This window comes from Alosa sapidissima, chromosome 2 (genome assembly GCF_018492685.1).
Source record: "Alosa sapidissima isolate fAloSap1 chromosome 2, fAloSap1.pri, whole genome shotgun sequence".
Taxonomy (NCBI): domain Eukaryota; kingdom Metazoa; phylum Chordata; class Actinopteri; order Clupeiformes; family Clupeidae; genus Alosa; species Alosa sapidissima.
The window spans coordinates 28,962,036-28,986,756 of NC_055958.1; the positions used below are offsets into that span (position 1 = coordinate 28,962,036).

The 24,721-nt window shown below is 41.1% G+C and overlaps 1 protein-coding gene across 1 annotated transcript; it reads left to right on the top strand.

Annotated features, from left to right (window-relative positions):
* The first annotated feature begins 1,350 nt into the window (after positions 1–1,350).
* On the top strand, positions 1,351–22,879 carry LOC121685069 (transient receptor potential cation channel subfamily M member 2-like). Its single transcript, XM_042065346.1, has 26 exons — positions 1,351–1,633; positions 2,765–2,838; positions 3,562–3,635; positions 4,189–4,357; positions 5,662–5,842; positions 6,494–6,660; positions 8,413–8,608; positions 8,732–8,793; positions 9,029–9,220; positions 10,307–10,409; positions 11,787–11,908; positions 12,433–12,753; positions 13,174–13,251; positions 13,754–13,889; positions 14,356–14,504; positions 14,709–14,821; positions 15,050–15,133; positions 17,241–17,466; positions 17,653–17,753; positions 17,859–17,991; positions 18,107–18,278; positions 18,503–18,683; positions 20,677–20,846; positions 21,455–21,588; positions 21,732–21,819; positions 21,928–22,879. Exons 2-26 carry the CDS (start codon positions 2,767–2,769, stop codon positions 22,062–22,064), a joined length of 3,561 nt encoding a protein of 1,186 aa, XP_041921280.1. The 5' UTR covers positions 1,351–1,633; positions 2,765–2,766; the 3' UTR covers positions 22,065–22,879.
* Positions 22,880–24,721: the final 1,842 nt, after the last annotated feature.

Below are 24,721 nucleotides of genomic sequence, written 5' to 3' on the forward strand. Positions count from 1 at the left end.
GTCAAGATCTGCCTACTCACTTGTCAATTTTATGATGCATCATAACTACTTTGCTTTGCTAAATGTGTATAGTGATGCATAAAGACTTTTGACTTCTACTGTAGTCCTATATATATCTATAGCTATAAGTATATGCAATAAAGTTATAATAATTTATACATCTCCGTACAGCACACAATTATAAACAGCTATGCAATATCATAAGTATAATTTGTCAGCTCTAAGTAAAGTGACAAGAATATGACCCTATTATTAACAGATATAAGTTCACGGAGTAATTAAAGGGTGCAATGAACTAAGTACCAAGTCTAGCATCTTTACCCCATATGCACAATATTATAAATTACTATGTTAATGTCATAGGTGTTATTTGTCAGCTTTAGGTAGAGGTGTTGTTATAAATAGATATAAGGTACAATGAAATGAGTAGTTCACTTAGTTCACTTTATTTTCATTTAAACCAAAGGCCTATTTTGATTCAAACGATCTTTCATAATGACCCAACATAGATTTCAGTGGCATTGTGAGTTTTATTCCAATCATGGGCGTAGATTTAGGGTGGGACTTTCATGACTAGTCCTAACCAATATTTTAAGATGACAAAATTGTCCCCACCAATATTTTAGCGAACTCATTTGTGCTGCTGATCATTCCGACAGCCAGCACGACAGTACAAGAAACGTCGTCGTTTGATTGGCTGAAAAACCGAGGGGGAGGGGGAAGGGTTATCTGACACGCATGCTGCACACACATTGCTTTATTCTTGCACTGGTAGTCAAGCGAGCGGGTGTGTCAACGACAACGGTAAGTTACCAGGGCTGTCTGTCAATACATAGGCCTACCCAGAGAATGACGGGCTCTGGCCTACCCCATAAAAGGCCAGAGTGAAACATTTTGATATTCCCTTTTCCCTTCAGCATACATACAAACCCCTTTTTGTGGTGTGTAGATCAGCTATGCCACCCAAGAAGAAGAAAGGGGACATACGAATCTTTTTCATAAAGCAGAGTGTAAGTAAGCAAAATAACTAGCCACACAAGCTAGCAGTGGTAGTGACCAGGCTTTCAAATTATGCAGATTCTATTATGTGGAAAAATAGTATTAACTGGTGATAGCATATGTTACTCAGGATATTGTTAAAGATAAACCTAGCTTCTGTAATATTTCAACCAAGAAGTCGCGCTATCACAATAGATGCTATTACCAAGTCACTGAATGTTAATTAGCCTACCTTAAGTTAGAATCTTGGAAGTCACAATAAACATTGGATCTGGACATTTTTCGTTTCTATTCTGTTTATGTTATGCATTTCTGAGTGTAGCCTACACAATGCAGAGAAATAAAAGGGAGACCCAAATCCGTTTGAAGGACTGTCATTGCATTGTTATGACACATGCTGTAAAAACGTGTTGGCAATGTGAATAAGTTAACACTGTTGGTTATTCAAATATAATGAATCATTATTTGATTAATAATATCCAAATAACACTATCATATACAATATGGTAGGAGGGTTAAACTCGCTAGCCAAAGGATAGGCTACAAAATGAATGAACCACTTTGTATGCAGGAAAGACAGCATCAAACCACTACAGATGGATGGCAGGTTGAGGAAACAGCATCAGGGCTTCAGGTGAGGTCCTAATTATTAGCCTATGTCAAATTGTCAATTCAGTTGGAGTCAGCAGCATTGCTGTACAATATGAGATGGAGTAGATTCACTTCTGTATTGTGATATTCTGTATTGCCAACAGTCTAAAATAACAAAGGAAATTGCCATGAAGGCAATGGTATCTTACAGCAAAAGAATTCCAATTACAGTTAAGCAAATACAAATATAATTTAGAGTCGCATAAATGCATAGACATATTCAATCCTAAACTATGGTGCATTTCCGTACTCAGTAACATAAATAAAATATTTATGTCCCCACCAAAGCTGAGACCAAACCTACGCCCTTGATTCCAATAATAACCACCACCACAAAATATAGGACCATGCCGTGCCACTTTTTTGGCCTGTCTCATTGTGTTTGTTTAATGTGCTCAGAGCATTGATAATCAGTCTGATTATGTGTGTTGGTTTAAATGAAAATAAAGTGAACTAAATGCATTCCTTTTGCCTTTACTGTCCAGGCTCTCATTTCATTGTAGGATAATAGGGTCATATTCTTGTCACTTTACTTAGAGCTGACAAATAACACTTATGATATTGCATAGCTGTTTATAATTGTGTGCTGTACGGAGATGTATAAATTGTTATAACTTTATTACATATACTTATAGCTATAGATATATAGGACTACAGTAGTCTTTATGCATCACTATACGCATTTAGCAAAGCAAAGTAGTATAATCATTCATAATTAGCTGTCATAATGCATCATGAAGTTGGTTATGATGACTTGTGAATACATATAGATGGTAATAATAAGCATTACAATGCTTTATAGACACCTTATAAAACATTATGAATGCATTCATAGGGCGTTATAAATACAACCTTCATAGAAAGTGTTACCAATATGGGTATGCAATATTTGTAGCATTTATTATTGTTCCTTGTGTTAACATAATTTAAGCAAGATCGGTTAGGTAAGTTTCATCATCATATACAGCAGACTGCACATTTTCTGATAAAGTATGTTTAATTAAAAACATTAGTGAACATGATGATTTATTGAGCTGCAGTATGATTAAGGATAGCTTTCAACCATTGGTCACTTAAGGTAAATAATCTCAAATTAATATTAATCTGTTACCAGAAATGGAGCCAAACATCCACCAAATTGAACTATCTCCTATCCAACTCCAGGATTATCTCGTAGCCAACCCAAGGGTAAGATAACTGATAACTTAATCAGTCATTGTCCATCTTATTAAACATGCAACCATTTTATATAAAAAAATACCATATTTGTCCATGTTCTCTTCATGACCCCTTTTGTTACTGAGAGTATATGTCAGGAAATTTGCCACATTTCACAATTTATATAGATAGATAGATACTTTATTGATCCCCAAGGGAAAAAAAACACATATACACACACACACACAGACAGACACTGGTGCTCTCTCATGGAACAGTCCTTTAATCCCCATTAAGCGGGGTAGGATACTGTATTTTGTATATTATGTAGATAGTGCATATAAAAAGTATTTCCCCTTTTACTGCTTTTATAAATGAAATTTTACATTTAAAGACACCTGTGTGACACCTTAAAGACACCTGTGTGACACCTTAAAGACACCTGTGTGACACCTTAAAGACACCTGTGCTCGCGCACTGCTGCTTGGATTTCAGCCGAGCTCAGCGGCAGCCCCTGTGCTACCGTCTCCTCTATGTGACATCACTGATGCTGCAGTACAGCACAGCACAGAACGGATGGCACTGATGCTTTGAGCAACCTCACGGCAACCTACTGCAGTATTGCCGCCCCGTTGTCTTTCCTTCCTCTCTCTCTCTCTCTCTCTCTCCTTCTCTCTTTCTGTCTCTCTCTCCTTCTTGCTCTCTCATTCAGCCCAGCCTGGAAAGTACCTGACTTTCTCCCCTTCCCTCTAGCGCTGCTTGATCAAGTCCTGGATTAAGGAGAATATCAAAAAGAAGGAGTGCTGCTTCTACGTGCAGACTGAGAGGTGGGTCTGTCTGTCTGTCTGATGTTGTCTGGTGTGCAGGCTAGTAGTATTGTGCAGGGACTGATAACGTGTGTGTGTGTGTGTGCAATTCCGACACCCCAGTGCCGTATATGGTAGAACAAAGCTGTCAAATGCTTTGTAGCGGAGAAGAAGTTTGTTCAAGTCCTTGGCTGGCTGCGTTGCTTCGAAAGCTTTACGCTGATTTGAGATGTCACATCCTTAGTGTGCACATATGTGTCTGTGTGAGCAAGAGTGTGGTCTGTGTCATGTCTATTTGCATGTGAATGAGGTCTCTTTTGCTGCTGTATTTTGTAGTGGCCTGATGGGGCTAATTTGTGTAAGATCCCCGAAATACACTTTGATGACTACAGCTACTATAGTTTGACCTGCTTAGAGGCAAATACTTTTAAACAAGAGACAGGCCTAGATAACTATGAACAGCTATTAGGACATTGCAAGATTTACTCAAAAGCCATTTCAGAAACGTTAGTCTTCTCCTAAGGCCTACAGAGTATCATTCTCTTCCCATACTATGTCACTTTGGTCCTTGCAGAGAGGGCTTTTGCAAATGTGGCTACCCCAAAGACCACCATGTGGTGGCGACCATCGTGCCAGAGAGGTTTCTGGGACAGTCCTGGGAGGGAGAGAAGCACATGCGCGAGGTTCCCACCGACGCCTTTGGGGATATCGACTTCGGAGGCCTCGGCCTAAACAAGGCCAAGGTGAACACATTTACCCGTTTCAGACTCTGTGTGTATTTAATTGCACTTCCGATCTTTGCATACTTAAAGGTATGATTGCACCCTGCCATTTGCCTTATATTAAATTACATTTGGCTGACGCATTTTTAACCAAAGCGACTAACAACATGGTAAACAGTTTAAGTTTTAAAGCAATTCTCAACAATTTTAGGATGCTAGAGTACAGTAAGAATAAGTGCATCAGTGAGTGCTGTTTTTAACAGTTTTGTGTTAGTTCAAGACGGCTGGTAAGTGCTAGGATCAGCAAGACTTGTTGTAAGTGGTGCTATGAGAGGAGATGTTCTCTAAAGAGCTGGGTCAGGAGTTTTTTGAAAATGGAGAGGGATGTCCCTGCCCTTGTAGGAACTGGCAGTGTGTTCCACCAACGAGGAACAACAGATGAGAAAAGTTTGGATTGGCCTGAGTGTACCGGTGGTAGAGCTAGCCATCGTTCGTCTGAGGAGCGTCTCGGTCTAGAGGTAGCGTATGTCTGTATGAGGGCATTCAACCGGAGACTACTTTGTAGGCAAGTGTTAGAGCCTTGAATTTGATGCGGGCCGCCATAGGTAGCCAGTGTAGCTGGATGAGCAGCGGGGTAACATGTGCCCTTTTGGGTTGGTTGTAGACCAGGCGCACCGCCGCGTAGTGGATCATTTGAAGGGGTTTCACTGCGCAGGCTGTCAGGAGGGCGTTGCAGTAGTCGAGTCGTGAGATGACTATTGCCTGAACCAGAAGTTGGGTAGCATCTTGAGTCAAGTAAGTCCTGATTTTCCGTATGTTGTAGAGTGCAAAACGGCATGACCGGACGACTGAGGCAACATGATCTGAGAAGGTTAGTTGGTTGTGCAGTTGGTTGAACAGCAGAATGAGTACTGATGACCAAGCGGTCGCCCTGGCTTCTTTTAAGGCTTCTGTTACAGTGGCCGCTTTTGAACCCAGACTGATTTGGATCCAGAAGGTTGTTCTGTGAAAGGAAGTCAGAGACCTGTTTGGAGACTGCTCGTTTCATGCCTTTAGATAGGAAAGGCAGGAGTGAGACAGGGCGGTAGTTCTCAACTTGAGCAGGGTTGAGAGTAGCTTTCTTAAGTAACGGTGTTACCCAGGCCATTTTGAACGCTGTTGGAAATGTGCTAGTTTGTTTGTGTTTGTGTTTGCAAATTTATGTGCAAGTAGCACACACAAATCCATTGGTGTGGCTGTGCATGTCACCTTGTGCACTTGTATTGGTGATTTGTGCAGTTAATTATATATACTGTCTGCATGTGTGTGTGTGTGTGTGCACGCAGTATGTACGCGTCTCCTCAGACACCCCCTCCCATGTTTTGTACCACCTGATTACGAAATACTGGAAGCTCCGCCCCCCGAACCTGCTCATCTCAGTCACAGGTGGGGCCAAGAACTTCTACATGAGGACACACCTGAAGCAGAAGTTCCGTAGAGGACTCATCAAAGTCGCCCAGAGCACAGGTCAGCACACTCCATTATCAACAGCAGCTCAAATACAGCATTTAAATATAGTCGCAAACGACAATGAACGGCGTCCAAGCCGTTTTAGAGCATGGGCACACCGTGTGTTTGGGAATTGGGATTGGGCATCAAGGGGATCATCGGGACTCAAGCCTGGGTCTTTTGGGCAGCAGCAGGCGGATGACTTACCCTTGAGCTGTGGACCAGATCACAGATCATCATCACTGTAGCCTAATTCCTCAATAACCTGTGATGTTTAACAATAGATTGAAATAGAATTACTGCATTGTAAGACCCCTTGATAGCATCCCTGAAGGCCGTAGTAATACAGTACCTACTTGCACATGAAATTGAGTCATCTAAACTGGATTACCATGTGCTTGTTAGAGAGAACAACAAATGACACCTGTCATTGTGATATAATTTACACTTTTTGAATTGCATTGCATTTGTTTAATTGCACTTGCAGAGACAATTTGAAATCCAAGTAATGAAATTATACATTTAAAAAGTACTTATGATTTCAATCCCAACTGCCATCAGAAGCACATATCCATGTTCCCACTCTCTCCACTTGGACTATAAAGATATATATTTCCTGTATATCTGGTATGGTTGTAATAATTATCAGTATTACTGGTGTTTGGGCAGGTGCCTGGATCATCACTGGGGGCACCCACACTGGGGTGATGAAGCATGTGGGGATGGCCGTGCGTGACTACACCCTCAATAGCAGCTCTGCCCGGGGGGAGATCGTGGCCATCGGGGTGGCCCCCTGGGGAACCGTACACAAACGCCAGTCCCTCGTACACCCTGAGGTATGGACGAACAAGTGCTAATATGGCTATAACTAAGGATCATCTGATTTCTTACCATTTTGCACCAGCACCAGTACTGTACTGTACATGCACTGTGTACATGCTGTACATAGGCATACTGTACGTATTTGTACAACCCCAAATCAGAAAAAGTTGGGACGTTGTGTAAAATGCAAATAAAAACAGAATGTGATAATGTACAAGTCTTGTAAACCCATATTTAGCGCCAAAAAGGACATAGACAACATATCAAATGTTGAAAATTAATTAAACTAAAATGAATTAAAATGAACTATTTCATGGAAAATATATGATCATTTTGAATTTCATGCCAGCAACATGTTTTAAAAAAAGTTGGGAGAGGGAATGTTCACCACTGTGCTGCTTCACATCTTCATTTAGCAAAATCCTGTAAATGTTTAGGAACTGAGAAGACCAGTTGCTAGAGTTTTGAGAATTAAAAGTTGTCCCATTCCTGCCCGATATAGGATTTCAGTTGCTCAACAGTATGAGGTATTATCAATCATGTTTTTCATTCCATGATGCACCTAATTTGACAGGTCTGGGCTGCAGAAAGGCCATTTTAGCACCTGTATACATCATTCAGAATTGATTGTGCCTTGCCAGATGTGCAAGATGCCTATGCTGTAGGCACTAATATACCTCTACACCGTCATAGATGTTGGGTTTTGAACAAAGCAGTAAAATAAGTTGGATAGGTTGGATACTTGGATACCTCTCCTCTTTAGCCCAGATGAGTCCATTATTTCCAAGAAAGAATGGCACATTTTGATCTAACCACAGGACCTTTTTCCACCTTACCTCTGTCAATTTTAAACCAGCTCAGGCCCAGATAAGACGGTGGTATTTCTGTATTATCTCTTAATACAATTCTGGCTGTTGCATGGTAAAGTTTGCACTAGCATTTCTAAATGAATATCAAACCATGCCCATAGACAATGATTATCAGAGGTTTTCCTGAGCCCATACAATAATTAGCTTTACAGAAACAGGTCTGGTTTTAATGCAGTGCCACCTGAGGTTCAAAAGGCTTGATGGTGTTTTAAGCCTGCACCGTTGACTTCAAGGCAGTGCTGCGACCGTCGATTTCAAGGCACCTAACCTTAACCCTAAACCTTCCATGCAGCGCTGCCTAGAAGACGACATTGGGGGCTTAAAACACCAAATGAAATTGTTTCATCATTTGTCCACACAGGTTTACACAGAGTGATGAATACCCCTACTGTACATGTTTACTTCTAAGCGACACTGCCTCTCTGGGATGCTCTTTTTATTGCCCAATCATGTTGCCAGTTACCTTAATTAGTTTAAGTAAAAGAAACATTCCTTCTTTTGTTTTCTTTATCATTACACAACTTTTCCAGCATTTTGTTACCCAACTTTTTTGAAATGTGTTGCTGGTATTAACTTCAAAATGAACATATATTTTCCATATAATTGTCAAATTTGTCATTTCCATATTTGTCAAATATTCAACATTTGTTGTCTGTGTCCTTTCAGCAACTAAATATGAGTTTACAAGATTGGCAGACTATTACATTCTGTTTTTATTTGCATTTTACACAACGTCCCAACTTTTTCTGATTTGGGTTACATACATTAAACATAACATGTTAACATTATATATCACATTTGAACTATGCTGTTCCACTTCATGGCACATTCCTTATCCATCTGTCCCACTGTCTGTCTGTCTATTTGTATTTGTTTGTTTTTTGCCTCTCTCTCTAGGGCTGTTTCCCTGCCCACTACACAGTGGACGAACAGAGCAAGGGCCGGCTCTCCTGCCTGGACAGCAACCACTCGCACTTCCTGCTGGTGGACGACGGCACGCATGGCCACTACGGCGTGGAGATCGACCTGCGCAGCCGCCTGGAGAAGTTCATCGCAGAGCAGCCCCTGGGAAACCGACTCAGGCAAAATCAAAGTAATATTCTCAATCACCTCTCCCCAACATGCTAAATGCTGATATCAGCCAGTTAGTTGCAATGTTTGCTTATAGTGTGTGTGTGTGTGCGTGTGTGTGTGTGTGTGTGACTGCTTCTTTCAGAAAGTCATTTGAAGATCCCTGCTGTGTGCATGTTATTGAATGGAGGACAGGACGATCTGAATGTAAGCGCTTCTGTTAATTTACCTTGTAGGGGCATCTACTGTAGCATATTGTTCATTGTGTGTCCTAACAAACCATCTATAATACCTATCCTAATCCTTTTTAAGCAATATTTTTTTAATTAAATTAAAACTACTGTGTAATGTAAGTATTTTAATAAGTATTAAGTTATGTTAATAATTATTATTTTGATTGACTGTCAGGGTTTAGAGTGTGTCTATCTCTGTGTCCCAACAGACCATCTACAGTGCCATGCTGAGCGGCACCCCGTGTGTGGTTCTGGAGGGCTCGGGTCGGATGGCAGACGTGATCGCTAACGTGGCCGGGAAGCCCGTATCACAGGTCACCCTGGCTCTGATCCAGAGGCACATGAAAAGGTTCTTTGGACAGGAGTACAATGACTTCTCTGACATCAAATGGGCTAAAAAGGTAGCACAGAGGGTGGTCATCTAGTTATCGCTGCATGATGCAGGTTCTTGCATGTTTGTTATTGGTAGATTGGTTCAGTTGCTGAATTATGATGCAAGATTCTAACATGTTCAGAAGTATCATAATAGGCATATGGTACATACACCTCCCTCTGAAAAGAGACACAGACACCTTTATCCTTGGTTACAGCATTGGTTGGTTGGTATTCGATATATGTACAGCATGGCACTGTCAGAGCCTGGGAATTGTCTACATATTACTTCAGTTAAAGGAGAATTCCGGTGTGATATTGACCTAAAGTGTGTTGAAACATGATACCGAGTGTGAACGTATGTCTCATAACCCATCTCGGCTTGTCCCCTGCACTCCAAAATCTGGCGCTAGGTAGCCGATGCTACCAAAAGCTTTTTCAATGGGGGTGCCTCGGCATCGGCCAAGCCATGCATATAAATTACTGTTTTACACCATTTGCGAGGCTCAACGTATCTCCACACTTCATTGGTAGTCTTCCGAGGGCCCTGACATTTAAAACGAGACATTGAGAACTTTGAAAAAGCCCTGGTAGTTTACTTACAAGACGATTTATACAGACAGTATCTTCACAAAGTTTAGCATTTGCAGCCATCTTGAATTTAGTCACGATAAGTCGAGCGACGAGTAAGAATGAACAGGTATGATAAGGGATCAAATTCCAAAAGTAATTCTGTGGAAATGCATGGATTCCAGTTTCTTCCAGTAGCAGCAACTGGAATCCATGCATTTCCACAGAATTATTTTTGGAATCTGATCCCTTATCATACCTGTATCATACTCGTCGCTTGACTTATCGTGACTAAATGCTAAACTTTGTGAAGATACTGTCTGTATAAATCGTCTTGTAAGTAAACTACCAGTTTACTAGCCAGATTTTGGAGTGCAGGGGACAAGCCGAGATGGGCTATGAGACATACATTCACACTCGGTGTCATGTTTCAACAGACTTTAGGTCAATATCACACCGGAATTCTCCTTTAAGCGATGGAAAGACTTTACACATACAGTATGCGTATGTAAGTACACACACCTAACTCTGAAACGGTCTCACAGATCCAGGACATCATCAGGATGCCACATCTCCTGACCGTGTTCCACGTGGATGAGGACAAGAACAGCGATATGGACGTAGCCATTCTCCAGGCCTACCTGAAAGGTACCCATCCCCATCTTACCCTGTGCCAGCCTAAGAATTTACACTCAAATATTATTAGGTCGCTTTAGCCATGATAGATGATGCTCTTAGAGGCTAAATAATAGTATTAGAAAGAGTTTTGGTGTAAAGCTACTGTGACTTTCCTAATGTATCATCCATTGTGGCTTCTATCCTCAAACTAAATTACATGATGGTTAGCGATCCAGACTCAGTTGAGGCGGAACTGAAAAGTATCACAATGGATGCCCATTACTGTGAACAGCCCTCAGTCGACAGGAAACTGATGTCATGGACGTACAACCCACTATCCGCCATCACTTTCTGCATGATTAGATGTGTTATTGATCTCTTCAACTTTGCAAACTCCTTGCAGTCATCATCATTTTTGACTGGGATCACTAAGTGTGTCTCACGCTCAAACTTTCATGACTTGAGAGGTCATCATTGTTTTTCTAAAATATCCTCAAACATTGATATTAATTACAGATTAGTAGGCAATTAATTGTTGTTGTTTAATTAAGTTGTGTGTCGCTCAAATTACCTAAATGTAAAATCGATTAATTGCAGGCCCACTGACTGTAACGCTAATGTAGAGGTGTGTGCCAAATTCAGATAGATAGATAGATAGATAGATAGATAGATAGATAGATACAGTACATCACAGTAACAGTAAATATTTATTATGACACCAGATATAGACACTGGAAGAGCGCAATCGAAAAATAAATGAATAACGTGACAAAAAAACAACAACACTGATACTATACAGCAGCATTAGTCAGTAGTTCTCGTTAAAAAGCCTGATTGCTGATATCTATATCGTAACACCTCCAATTATCACCCATTTCGTTCGAAAATCCTAAAACAACAATGTTTTTTAATACTTCAAAATAACATTTGATAAATGACATTACATTTTTCAGTAGCCATAGGTGTGTAGATTTGAACAAAATCTGATTTGGTTCTTACCGGGGCTTTTACTGCCTGAAATATCCGATTGTGTTTACCACGCTCGGAGGTTAGTGCTGGCCTGGTGGGTCATCTACTTCCACCCTTTCGCATGGCACATGAACAGTTAGACTGAGAATTCTCGTCGCTACTTCAAAATTCCACTGGAGCTCCAAGCAGATTTGTACACGCAGCCTGTTTACACTGTTTACAGTTCTTCGAGTCACGGTAAAATGTCATTTTTGGTACATAGCTAATTTAGATACACCAATGGTGTGGGTGCTTGCGTTTCTTTAGGAATCCACCGTCTTGGTTTGTATAGAAATGAATATTAAGTGACACATACACGCAAGAGGACGGAAACACGGGACTGGTGGTAATAGGGGGCGTTCCGATAATTTGTGTATAACGTTGGTTTTCCTTTTTCAGCGTCCAGGAGTGAGGAGAACGCAGGGCAGAGGGGCTTGGAGAGGGAGCTGGAGCTGGCCGTGGCCTGGAACCGTGTGGACATTGCTGAGAGCGAAATCTTGACAGAGGAGAGCCAGTGGCAGGTTGGCATTCACCACAGTTGGCACAGTTGTAGAGGAGTGCCTGTTAAACACTATTTACTTTTCACTTTTACTATTTTAAGATGCCTTTCAGTCTTTTAGCCTTAAACATTCACATTAGGTGTCTCATGTTCTACCGAAGTCTATTTAAATTAATTAAATAAAAAGCTCTATCCGAGGCCACAGCAGTGGAAAGGAGTAATTTATTCTACATGTGCGCTCCCAGGGATTCTAACCCAGAGCCTTGTTGATCCTAGTTAAGCGATGGAAGCACATCACACAAAAGTTTTTGATAACACTTCACTTGACGGTATCTACATAAGAGTGGCATGACACTGTCATAACTTGTCATGACAAAAACTGAATGACAATAACCCTAACCCTAACTTGTCATGACAAAAACCGAATGACAGAGTGAGTTCCACTCACTCAATGATGGCGTGGGCTGGAACCGCGACCCCCCCCCCCCCCCCCCCCCCCCCATGATCTCATGCCATGGATTGTTTGTTCCTCTCTTCTCTCTGCAGTCGGGCGACCTGCACAAGGCCATGTTCTCGGCCCTGGTGGGCCACAAGTCGGAGTTTGTGCGGCTGCTGCTGGAGAATGGCGTCAGCATCCCCCAGTTCCTGTCTGGGGACAAGATGCTGCTCAAGCTCTACAACGCTATGCCCAGCTGCCTCTTCCGGCGCAAGCTGGTCAAGCAGATGCAGGGCGACAAGGGCGGGCGGAGGCAGGTGTCTCTGGCAGCGGTGGCTGAGGTGGTGCGCCAGCTACTAGGCAGCTTCACCCAGCCCATTTACTCTCCCTCGCACGAGTTCATCAAGATGGTCGACGACAACCCTGTGATTGTAAGTCTGAAGTGTCAAGACAGAGATAAATAAAAAATATGTGTCATTGATCTAATGGATGCACAGTGTGTGGATAGAGGTTGTTGGTCATGGGGCTTCTAAAGGGACATGTGCATAAAAAAAACATGTTTCTGGAGAGCATGTACGTTTCTGGTGAGCACAAGAAACTATCTGGTGCTCACCAGAAGCTTACCAGAAGAATGAACCAGAACATTAGAAAATGTTCTGGTTCATTCACCAGAAGCCCAGAAGAATGAACCAGAACATTAGAAAATGTCCATGTCTTCTCAGGGGCTTTGAGTTTTAGGTGAGGACAAGAAAGTTCTTAGTGCACACTTTTTTTGCATATATTTCTTTAGGGGCTTCTAATGTTTCTTGATTCTGAGTGTCAAAAAAACTGTTAACTGTCTCATCCCTCAGAGAGACCCTGGGAGAGACTTCTTCCTGTGGGCCGTTCTGCAGAATAACAGAGAGCTGGCCCAGATTGCCTGGGAACAGGTACAGGACAACAGAAAACACCACTGTGTTCTATAAGAGAATGGGTTGAATGCAACACCTACAACCGTCAGTACTCCCCCTGTCTTCCACTATCATAACAATTTAAACCATTGAAACAATTCACGTGAACACTGGGAAATTGTAATAAAGTGAGTCACATATATGCGTTTGGTGGACTGAAATGGACATACTGAAAGGGGAATTTGTTTCAGATTCATCCAGCATACATAGATATCAGCATTTTTTTTAATTGGCTCATATATTTTCATAACCCTCATAGGCAGGTATTTTAATAATTAAACTGGAAATGCACATGGCAGACATGCTTCATAGCATCAACACAGGAAATGCAGTTTATGCAGCATACTGACTTAACTATAAACTATCCGTGCTATCTTTATCACCTGCATGTTTCATTTCCATAAATCACTTGAGCAAGTGTTTCAAAACCAATGTTCATGTTTCTCACGTTATTAATGGAAATGTTGTGCTGTTTTGACAGTGTAGAGACAGCACGGCTGCTGCTTTGGCAGCCAGCAAAATTCTGAAAAAGCTGGCACAGGAGTCTGAGAATGATGACGAAGATGATGCCAATGACTTGAGACAACTTGCCAACCACTATGAGAGACAGGCCATTGGTAATACTATAAGCAATGTTTTCAGTCTTTTGACTTTCATGCTGGTGAACTCATGCTTCATAAAGAAGTCGCTTTATCTGAGCTGCATGTTTCTTTTTAGATATGAAGTCTATGACTAATAGAAATGATATGGTTCAATGTGGTTCATGGGCCTCTTTAATGCAGTTCATTGATATTTCTTAAGGGAGCAAAACTCTGAAACAGAAAAAGAGGTCATGCTAGATTTGAGTGAGCAGCCTGACTCGGCTAATTTTAAACATTATATTTTATTTCTATAGAGGGAGTTTCCTTAATCAGTGAATGTAGATAATGTCTGCTACAGTAAATATAGAACAGCAGTAATTCTCCTATTTCTGTTAGATATTAAAGACGGTTACTCCATTCTCTTCTCTCATTCTCTCTCTTTCTTTTCCTCCTGTCTCCTGTCTCTGTCACAAACACACACACACACACATTGGTATCCCAGGTGTGTTCAGTCAGTGCCATAGCAAAGATGACCAGCAGCTACTCCAGAGACTTCTGATCCGAATTTCACCATCCTGGGGCAAAACCACATGTCTTCAATTGGCAGTGGAGGCGGAAGACAAGAGCTTTGTGGCACATTCAGGGGTTCAGGTCTGTCTGTCGATGCCTCTCTCTCTTTCTCTCTCTCTGTGTTTTAGGGATGAATTCAATATTTAAACCATTGTTCTTATCAGAGTTTTACTGTATTTTTCATTGAAGGATATCATGAGACCTTTAATTTAAGAAAGTGAGGCTTGTAATTCCTGGGTATTCTGTCGCCTGCTGGTCTGACATAAGGTCATATTGCTGCCTCAGGCTTATCTCACCCAGATCTGGTGTGGAGAGCTGGCTCTGGACACCCCTCAGTGGAAGATATTTCTCTGCATGCTGTTCTTTCCACTCATCTACACAGGCTTCATAACCTATAGGTACACTTAAAGGGAAGATGTCCTATGCATCTGGATAAAACAGTATCATCTTACCAAGCTCTCTTAATTGATCAGCTTAATTGATTAAAAAGTTATGATCAACTTTTTTTGTTTTACAACCCAGTATTACAAACCCAGCAACTATTTTAATTGTGACTGATTGAGGTCAACACTAAAAACACAACCCGGTACCCTGTTTATGAACTGATCAAGCATCTTTCTTCCCAGATGTGACGAGGACATTAAAAAGGAGGCCATGAGGAAGGAGATGTTGGCAATGGAGTCTGAGACAGGAAGTTGGACCGATATCAGGTAAGGCTCTATTCCGGTGAGAACAAGATGAGCCACAGAGCCACATATTCAGTGTCCAATCAAATGCACTCACATGGGAACTCATCTACGCTTTCATGTGCTGGGGCTGATAAGCTATTTGCTTTGTGCTGTTTGCTACTGGAGACTAGAGGTGGACAGAGTACACAGCTTCTTGAGTAAAAGTACAGATACCCTTAGATAAATTTTACTCAAGTACAAGTAAAAGTACAACAGTCAGATGTCTACTTAAGTAAAAGTACTGAAGTACTTGTTTTTAAAAGTACTTGAGTATCAAGAGTAGCCTACAAGAGGAGCCTACATTTTCTAAATATTGCATTTATATGTACATGTATTTCAAATACGTATTTCAAATACAAAATAGTATTTTGCAGTGGTGGAGGAAGTACTGAACCTCAGTACTTAGTAAAAGTACAAATACACAGAGAAATATTTACTTTAGTAAAAGTAAAAGTACCACAATGACAACCCTACTTAAGTAAAAGTAAAAAGTACCTGCTTTTAAATGTACTTTAAGTATTAAAAGTAAAAGTATTTGCATAATGATTTATTCTCTTAATATCTATATTCTAAAAGGAAAAATCAGTATGGGCTGTGGCATTTTAATTAAGCTAGTTTTAGGTTATACTCGACTAGATAGTTTTAAGTTAATGCAATTGTGCTTACCATCTGTGGCCCAGTTTACATTCTGACCTACAATTCTAGAGACTGTAATTCTGGTTATCTACTAGGGTGATCTGCTGAGTAATATCATTCAGCAAAACACGAGAGCCTGAAGTTTAACGGGGTAGACAAGGGAAACGTCGGGTGGATCGTAATGCCAATTATGCTGATTGAACAGAAAAGTTGCTGAGAAAGGTGTCTTTATGATTAGGTTCAGTTTCACTTGCGCAGACGCATAGACATTGAATGAGCGCTCACGTTACTACCCCCCAATTGTAGGCTATGCATCTTTATTTAATCACACACAATTAAGGAATATTTCCTAATCTGGAAAATGTTACGTTTTTTCCGGCCACCGGTTCATTAATAGTCTACCATTCATTTGTGCCGCAAATGATCAGACGTGTGACAGAAGCATGGGCATAGCCTGTAACTTCGCTGATCCGCGGATAGCAATCTCATCGGAGAGGAGGCCCTAACGCTGCAGATAACAGACAGAGAAAGGCACAGAACACAGTTGCATGTACAGTGTAGCCATGGGTCTGGTGAATATAGCCTACCGAATGCAGATGGCTACAAGCTCACGCTTTGCCTGGTCTAGACTAGAAGCTTATGTTTCTAAGAATGCACGTAGCGCTCCAGAATCTTTGGTAGCAACCCCCCGGTAAAACAAACGTGTTTGTCAGAGAGAAAAAAAAAACTGATCATAAAATGTATCGTAAAAAGGAACGATGGTGTTGTAGAAATGTAGCGGAGTAAAAGTACAGATAATTGCTGTAAAATGTAACGAAGTAAAAGTCAAAAGTATGCACTATAAATTTTACTTAAGTAAAGTACAAATACGTGGAAAATTTACTTAAGTACAGTAACGAAGTACTTCGTTACATTCCACCACTGCTATTTTGTAATTGAAACACTTGAAGAACACTTGTTCAGAAAATTGAAATAGTCTGGCGAGGTGGGGCCACGGGTTGGCACATTCCCGGGATGGACCTGCTGCATATTCATCCATTGTTTCGTCCATGGTTTCGTCTCTTATCTAAATCTGACCATGGAGTTGACTTTGGCGGAAAGCTGAAGGTGATTGCTGATAGGCTGTCCCAATCAGTGGTGCCTGCACAATCCAATCACGTTTGAGAGGGAAACAACAAATTGAGGGTTTCCGCGATTTTTCTTTTTTCCTTTTTTTTTTGAAAAAGTAACGGGTACTCACGGTTATGGATAGAAATGTAGTGGAGTAAAGAGTACAATATTTGCCTCTCAAATGTACTTGAGTAAAGTCATGAGTACTCCCCCAAAATGATACTCAAGTACAGATCCCTCAAAATTGTACTCAAGTAAATGTACTCCGTTACTGTCCGGCTCTGCTGGAGACAGACAGATGTTTGTCTGTAACAACTTTACTGAGAGAGATCTGCTCCTCCAGCGATCCTCAGGACAGTGACGAGCTGAAGCCGCTGAGCTGCCGAGCCAGACTGGGGAGCTTCTACGCAGCCCCACAGGTGAAGTTCTTGTGGAACCTCGCCTCCTACTTTGGGTTCCTGTTCCTCTTCTCTTTTGTGCTGATGGTCGACTTCCAGCCCACGCCGTCACTGAGTGAGTGGCTGCTCTACGTCTGGGTTACCTCTTTAGTGTTTGAGGAGGTCAGACAGGTAAGACGTAACCAAGTTGTTTCTTTCTCTCTGGTTGTTTCTTGCTCCTCTTTATGAATAAATATGTCGGCATGCACTCAAACATATAAACAGCCAATATTGTGAATGATTCATTTCCCTGTGTACCCGAGTCCCGCTAATCTCTTGCTTTCCTCTACTTTGTCAATATTTCTATGTGTGCTTTAGCTTTTTGATGATCCGGATGGATTTGAGTTCCGAAGGAAATCCAAGATGTATATTATTGACATGGTTTCCTTCCTGCTCTTCATCGCTGGTCTTGCCTGCAGGTTGGATTTGAGTCTCAGACTGTCGATTATTTACTAATATTACCTTTAAAAGTCACTAGGTATCATCTCTGTCACTACCCAAAAATCTTTTGCTCTCCCCTGCAGATGGATCAGCAGTACATTTTACATGGGAAAGGTCATCCTCTGCATCGACTTCATTTTTTTCTTTCTGCGACTGATTGGCATCTTTACCATCAGCAAAGTCCTGGGCCCAAAAATCCTCATTATCAAAAGGATGGTGGGTATTTACCTGGCTTAAAATATACAATAGACAAGGCATCTCACCTTACTTTCCTTTGTCTCTATAAGCGGCAGCAGATGGCTCATGTGCGTTGGTTTGTCCCTCTCTCCAGATGGTGGACCTGTTCCTCTTCATGTCCCTGCTCAGTATCTGGGTGGTCGCCTACGGGGTGGCTAACCAGGGCATTCAGATTCACAACGAGAAGAGACTGCACTGGATAATCAGAGGAGCTGTGTATGATCCCTACCTCCTCATATTCGGCAATGTCCCAACCGACATCGACAGTGAGTCATATTCAGATGTTATTTAAACACCCAGTTAAGGAGAGGGTTGCAAACAGCATATGCAAAAGAATGGATAAATCATATACATAGCTAGGCTGTACATTTCTATAACAATATTCATCCAGTGAAATTACTATACATGTTCTTTTTTTTTTTTTTTTTACAAATGTCCATATGATACAAATGATACATGTACATGTACAAAATGTACCCTAACCATCTAGGTGCTGAGTTTGACATATCCACATGCACTGTGAATGGCACCGACCCCCTGCTACCAAAATGCCCTGTGCTCAATGCCAATCAAATGCCAGGCTATCCCGAGTGGCTGACCACCATCTTGCTGTCTGTTTACCTTCTCCTTGCCAACCTTATGCTCATCAACGTCCGCATTGCCATCTTCAAGTGAGTTCACTGTTCATGTACAAAATAATAAGTCATCTTATTTCAAAACATTAATGGCCCTACTCAATCTAACAGAAGTTCTTAGATCCAACGTGACAGTCTCAAGTCCATTTGATTTGAGGTGCAGGGGAGATAGAAGTTCCAAAATGTGTGGATTCCAGTTAACGTTTGCAGTTACTGTTATAGCAGAGCCCATTATTAGACATTATAGCGAGGTAGCACTAGTTGGCCAGTTTTAAAATGGATATTCGAAAATGGATTACAAAGGGGATTCGAAAAGGATCTACATCATTTTTTCACATGGAAAATGCCATATAAGGTTAGCTGTCTAATATTGTTCACGTTAATGACATTGGAAAAAAAATTGCTTCTACCTGCACTAGGCTAGGCTACTCAAAGTTTTTTCTAACAGAATTTGAATGTTCAACGTTTCACGTAGCCCACTTGAAACATCCAAAGACATCTCTGCTCACGACTCACATCACTATTCCAGCTGACATTTCAGACGCACCTATCTGCGCTCAGAGAATGATGTGAATGTCAAAATAACGTAGGCTAAAAATAAAAGCGACAGTTCGTTTTTCTACGACATGGATCTACAATGATATCAGGGCCTCTATAGAAATAAAATGATGGATATCTGTCGTAGCGACTGATAACTTTAATCCCTGAATTATATAGACTATATATATATTATTATTTTTTTGGTAACAGGCAGGTCATTTAGAGAAGGCAGACGGGAAGTTTCCCGAGCAACTTTAGCCCTGTCCTGCAAACAATATTGCTTATTTAAGCTATATATTTTACCATTGCCAGCTAATTTACCTTTACTTTTGTGGCATTGTATTGGAACTATGATAAAGTTATTATCATAGAGGTTCAAATAGCATTGTTTTTTTGTCGGTTCTTGTGCGTACTGGCGGCGATCTGTGTGCATGTGTTTGATAGCACTACATCAGGTAATTGCTTGTCGGCTACAAATGTTCAGAGCCGGACAGTAACGAAGTACATTTACTTGAGTACAGTACTTGAGCACAATTCTGAGGGATCTGTACTTTACTCAAGTATCATTTTGGGGGAGTACTCATGACTTTACTCAAGTACATTTGAGAGGCAAATATTGTACTCTTTACTCCACTACATTTCTATCCATAACCGTGAGTACCCATTACTACTTCTAAAAAAAAGGAAAAAAGAAAAATCTCAATTTGTTGTTTCCCTCTCAAATGTGATTGGATTGTGCAGGCGCCACTGATTGGGACAGCCTAGTATCAGCAATCACCTTCAGCTTTCCGCCAAAGTCAACTCCATGGTCAGATTTATATAGACAAAACCATGGACGAAACACCATAGATGAAGACCCAGCAGGTCTATCCCGGGAATGTGGCAACCTGTGGCCCCACCTCGCCAGACTATTTCAATTTCAGAATAGTATTTTGTATTTGAAATACGTATTTTAAATACATGTATTAGAAATACTGCCCATCCCTGGCAACATGGTAAAAAGATGAAAATGACTTGATGTTACATAACATTAAAATTTTTCATAACTCCATGTAGGACGATTCTGTACATAAATGTAAGCACTGTGGCAGTAGTAATGCAATATTTAGAAAATGTAGGCTACTCTTGTACTCTTGATACTCAAATACCTTAGAAAACAAGTACTTCAGTACTTTTACTTAAGTAGACATCTGACTGTTGTACTTTTACTTGTACTTGAGTAAAATTTAGCAAAGGGTATCTGTACTTTTACTCAAGTAATGAAGCTGTGTATTCTGTCCGCCTCTGCAAATGTACGCTGCATGCCTACGGTATTGGGTTTTTGGCCACGCCCCCTCTTCACATTTCAGTCACCCCCTGACTGGGCCGGGCCTGGCGCCGGATCTGTATTGATAGTATTGATGAGAGTTATTTCTGTGATTAAATTTCATACACCGCCACCTGTCTCACACAGCATCATGTTTGACTTTGACTGTTTCTGCTTCAACAGCCAAGCATTTCATGCGGTGCAGGAAAACAGCGACACATTCTGGAAGTTCCAGAGGTACGAGCTGATTAAGGAGTTCCACAGTCGCCCGGCTCCGCCCCCTCCCTTCATCCTCCTCAGCCACCTCTACCTCCTGCTCAGGCGCTTCATTATGTGCTGCCACCCGCAGGGGAGTGAGTGCAACGGTCATCTGATAACTTTATCAACCAATCGGATGCTTTTATGCACAACTACGTATAGCTAGCCTGGCGAGCCAGACCCACATTAAAATGTAGGGTCTGGGCACTCACCGTTCGCAGTGCTCAGTCCGAGGGGCGGGATAATCAGTTGTCTTTCAAATTCCCTCTGCATGCAATAGGATGCAATAGGATATTTGTTTTCAAGTAGCAGGGAATTCAATCCAAACCGTTGCAACTCTGCCATCAATCATTATGTTAAGCCCACCAAACGACTCTATACACGATTTCAAAGGCCTGATTAAGTTTCGATTTCTGGAGCTCACAAGCCAACGGAGAGATAGATTTTTAGGCTAACGTATAGCAGTATAGAGTAATGTACTTCAGCTAAAACAACAAAAACTTTATTTTGATAGTATATCTATTACTTTTAACTCTTGGCTCAAGAACTCACTTTTAAAGCTCTCGCTTTTCATGACCCAAATCTGTTTGGAAATAATGTTTTTACTTCACAAACCTGAATTTACCATCCATGTATACCTAAATTCAAGCCATTGGCAACTTTCTGAATACAGAATGGCTTACTTGTGTCTGCTTCTGTGTAGGGAAGCAGTTGTCTGAAACTGAGGAGGAGGATTTGATGTCAAGGGAGGGTTTCATGAAGGATAAGTACTTGGCCACCCAGCGTCCGGAGAGGAGTGAGAGCATGGAACACCGCATGGTTCAGCTGGAGGAACAGGTTCAGAGCAGTTCATTCTCTTTCCTTTTCCTCAGAATAGATAAATAAGTGAACAAAGGGGTGAATAATGCAGGTCCCCACAAGCATAAGTTGAGAATTTTCTTTTTTCCCCCCTCAACTTTCCAATGTTCCTTGTATTACAGGTCTCCCAGTCCGCTAAAGCACTGCAATGGATGATATACACCCTAAAAGCCCAAGGTTACCAATCTAAAGAGGAGCCGCCTTCTATGTGTAAGTGAAGTGGCTTTAGACTGCCTCCCTCCCAAATCAAATACATGGTTAACTGGGGTCAGTAAGTAAAGTTCCTCTCCTCATCAGCATCCTCTGTCCCCTCCACAGCTAGGAGCACAGAGAGTAAAAGAGATGAGGATGAGATTGACGGCGATCCAGAGAGGAGACAGTACCACTTCCACGCCCAAAGGTCCTTGTGCAGGGGCGCAGGAGATATTTTCAAAGTGAAAGGGACCAAATTGTGAGCAAAAACCCAGATAGTGAAATCCGGCCTCCAGATATAGGACCACCACCTCTGACCCACTGTCGACTATCATAATATTCTGTCAGAATATTAAGATAATAACATTAATTGTTTTCAAAATATGTTTTCATCAAAATTGTCAAAACTGGAGGATGGGCAGATTGCTGGCCTATCATCTAGTGCAGTGGTTCTTAACTGGTCTAGCTTTGGGACAAGTTAAAAAACGTATAACATCGCTTAGAGCACCTTTAAGAAACACTGATCTAGTGGGCATCCAAGACCACTGGCCTGCCATTTAGTGGTATTTGATTCCCAGTACATGCTTGAAAATATGACTTGGACACATTATCATTTTTCATATTATGATAACAGTTTTCTTTTTCCAGCGATACACCATTGAGGTTAATGGTGTGCAAATAACCGCTGTAAATGGTTCTAGTATTGATAGAGATTCTGAGATATCTTGGTATATGGCTGGATGACAAACTCACATTTAATTACCATATAGCCATCCTAGTAAAAAAAACTGAGACAAAAAATTGGTTTCTTCTACAGAAACAAAGCCAACCTCCCTATGGAATGTAGGAAACAAGTTGTTGAAGCAGTTTTAATGTTCTATAGTGATGTGATGTAAATGCTAATGCTTGCACACTTAAAGCCCAGGACTCAGTCTACCACTCTGCCCTGAGGTTCATATATGTGACCTGACAGACAGGAACATCAGGATGTATAGAAAGATGTACAGTGGTGAACAGCTCTGACCAAGGGGTGTTTTATGGTATACTGGTCATTTTTCATTAGCACAACGCTGTAAAAGCCTTGGTTTTCTTTATACAGTCATAATGTCTGTGTACATTAAAAACTTTGAAACATATCCACTGTTTTATCAACCACCCCCCCCCACACACAATCATTTATAACTCTGTAGCTTTGAAATAGTGCTGCCTTGCACATTTTTCATTAGAAAATACTTAGAGTAAACTGTTATATTGACATCTAGAAAAAAATATTTGAATATCTGTATTGTAACTTGCCATTTTGATTGAGCTGACCGTCGACCGTCGCCATCAACTGTTTATTGAGTTAATATAAACGTGGGGGATAAATATTTGCTTTTGAGCAAGATATGCACTTTTGCAGTTTATCCACTATGTGGTGCAGTTTGCACTAATTGTTTTGAGAAATGCACCAAAGCGACTGAGAAAAACGTAATTGTTTCAGAATATAACAGAAATAAACAGGCCCCAATATGTTGTGCAATATGATACCTGTAACATTTACACATTCATTAGGCATTCTTTGTAAATATAAAATCATTCTGTTTTGTAGCCCTGAATTAGGAGCACTTTGGATTGCAAAGGATCATCTGTATATTGAATGAAAATGCACACACATCTACAAAAAAAACAGGTGCTGGGTATAAGGCTGAGCCAACATATGAAAAAATAAAGAGATACCCACATAGCGCACACTGTTATATAGGCTCCCAGAGTGTTCCATTAGGCTACAACGTTTCGACCAGAGGTCTTCATCAGGTATCAAGCAGAAGAGTGGGTGGGGATATAAATAGACAAAATAGTGAGCAATGCCCCATATCCACCAATCAGTCAGTCCTTCGTGTCACTGAATCAGACAATTGTGACCAAATAGCCTATATGGCCTACATTATCCCACCAAGTATTACATTTGCATCAATTCAATATTTTGAAAATCATTCTACATCAGATTGAAAAAAAATAAAACCAATCCCTCACATCTGTACAAGTGCCTCATATATCAAGAAGAAAAGAAAAAAAGTAGATATTCCATAGTCTCCAATGTCCTCTAGCAGACTAAAGGATTGATTGTGCAGCAATGGCAACATCGAACACAGTAGAGAGACAGATAACAGATCAGTTTTATAAAACAATTATAAAAAGGGTTTTATATCATTACCCCTAGGTGGCGTTCCACTTTCTCAATGTCCAAGCGAAGGGACTGATATTGTGCCCAGCTTTCTTGAAATGCGCCGCTACAGAGTTCCTCTCATCCCCAAATCTGATATTACTCCGATGTTCACTGATGCGTGTGTGCAGACTGCAGGGCTCTATACATGTCTTGCCGACATAAGCAAGACCACAAGGGCATTTGGTCAAATACACAACAAAAGTGGTGTTGCCGGTTATGGCCCCACTTTACCACTGTAATGGCCCGGTTATGGCCCGACTTTAACACTGTAGGGGTGTGTGTATGTCTTACATCTGGTGGTGTAGCCACACTGTGCACAACTACCGCATGTAGTTGCCACCCAGAATGTTGATCGAACCAGTGTGTTTTTCCCCAGATATGTAGCCTACGATCTCACTACCTGATCCCTTATATTTGGAGGGTGTCTGAAAACCAGCTTAGGTGGCTCCTCAAAATGTTTTCCCAGTCTCGGGTCTGATTCGACCATAAGGATAATTTTCCTAAACTCAGACCCCATTGGTGAGTATTTAGTTACACAGATGGAGGAGTTAGTGTTCTTGTGTCTAGCTTTAAGTGTGTAGAGTTTCATCCTGAGAGATGGCGCTGAACTGGTCAGCAGCAGCCTCAACCCATTTCTGTTTGTAACCCCTCTCTATAAATCTGTCAGATAGGTCAGTATAGCTTGAATATTATAGCTGGTGTCAGAACTAC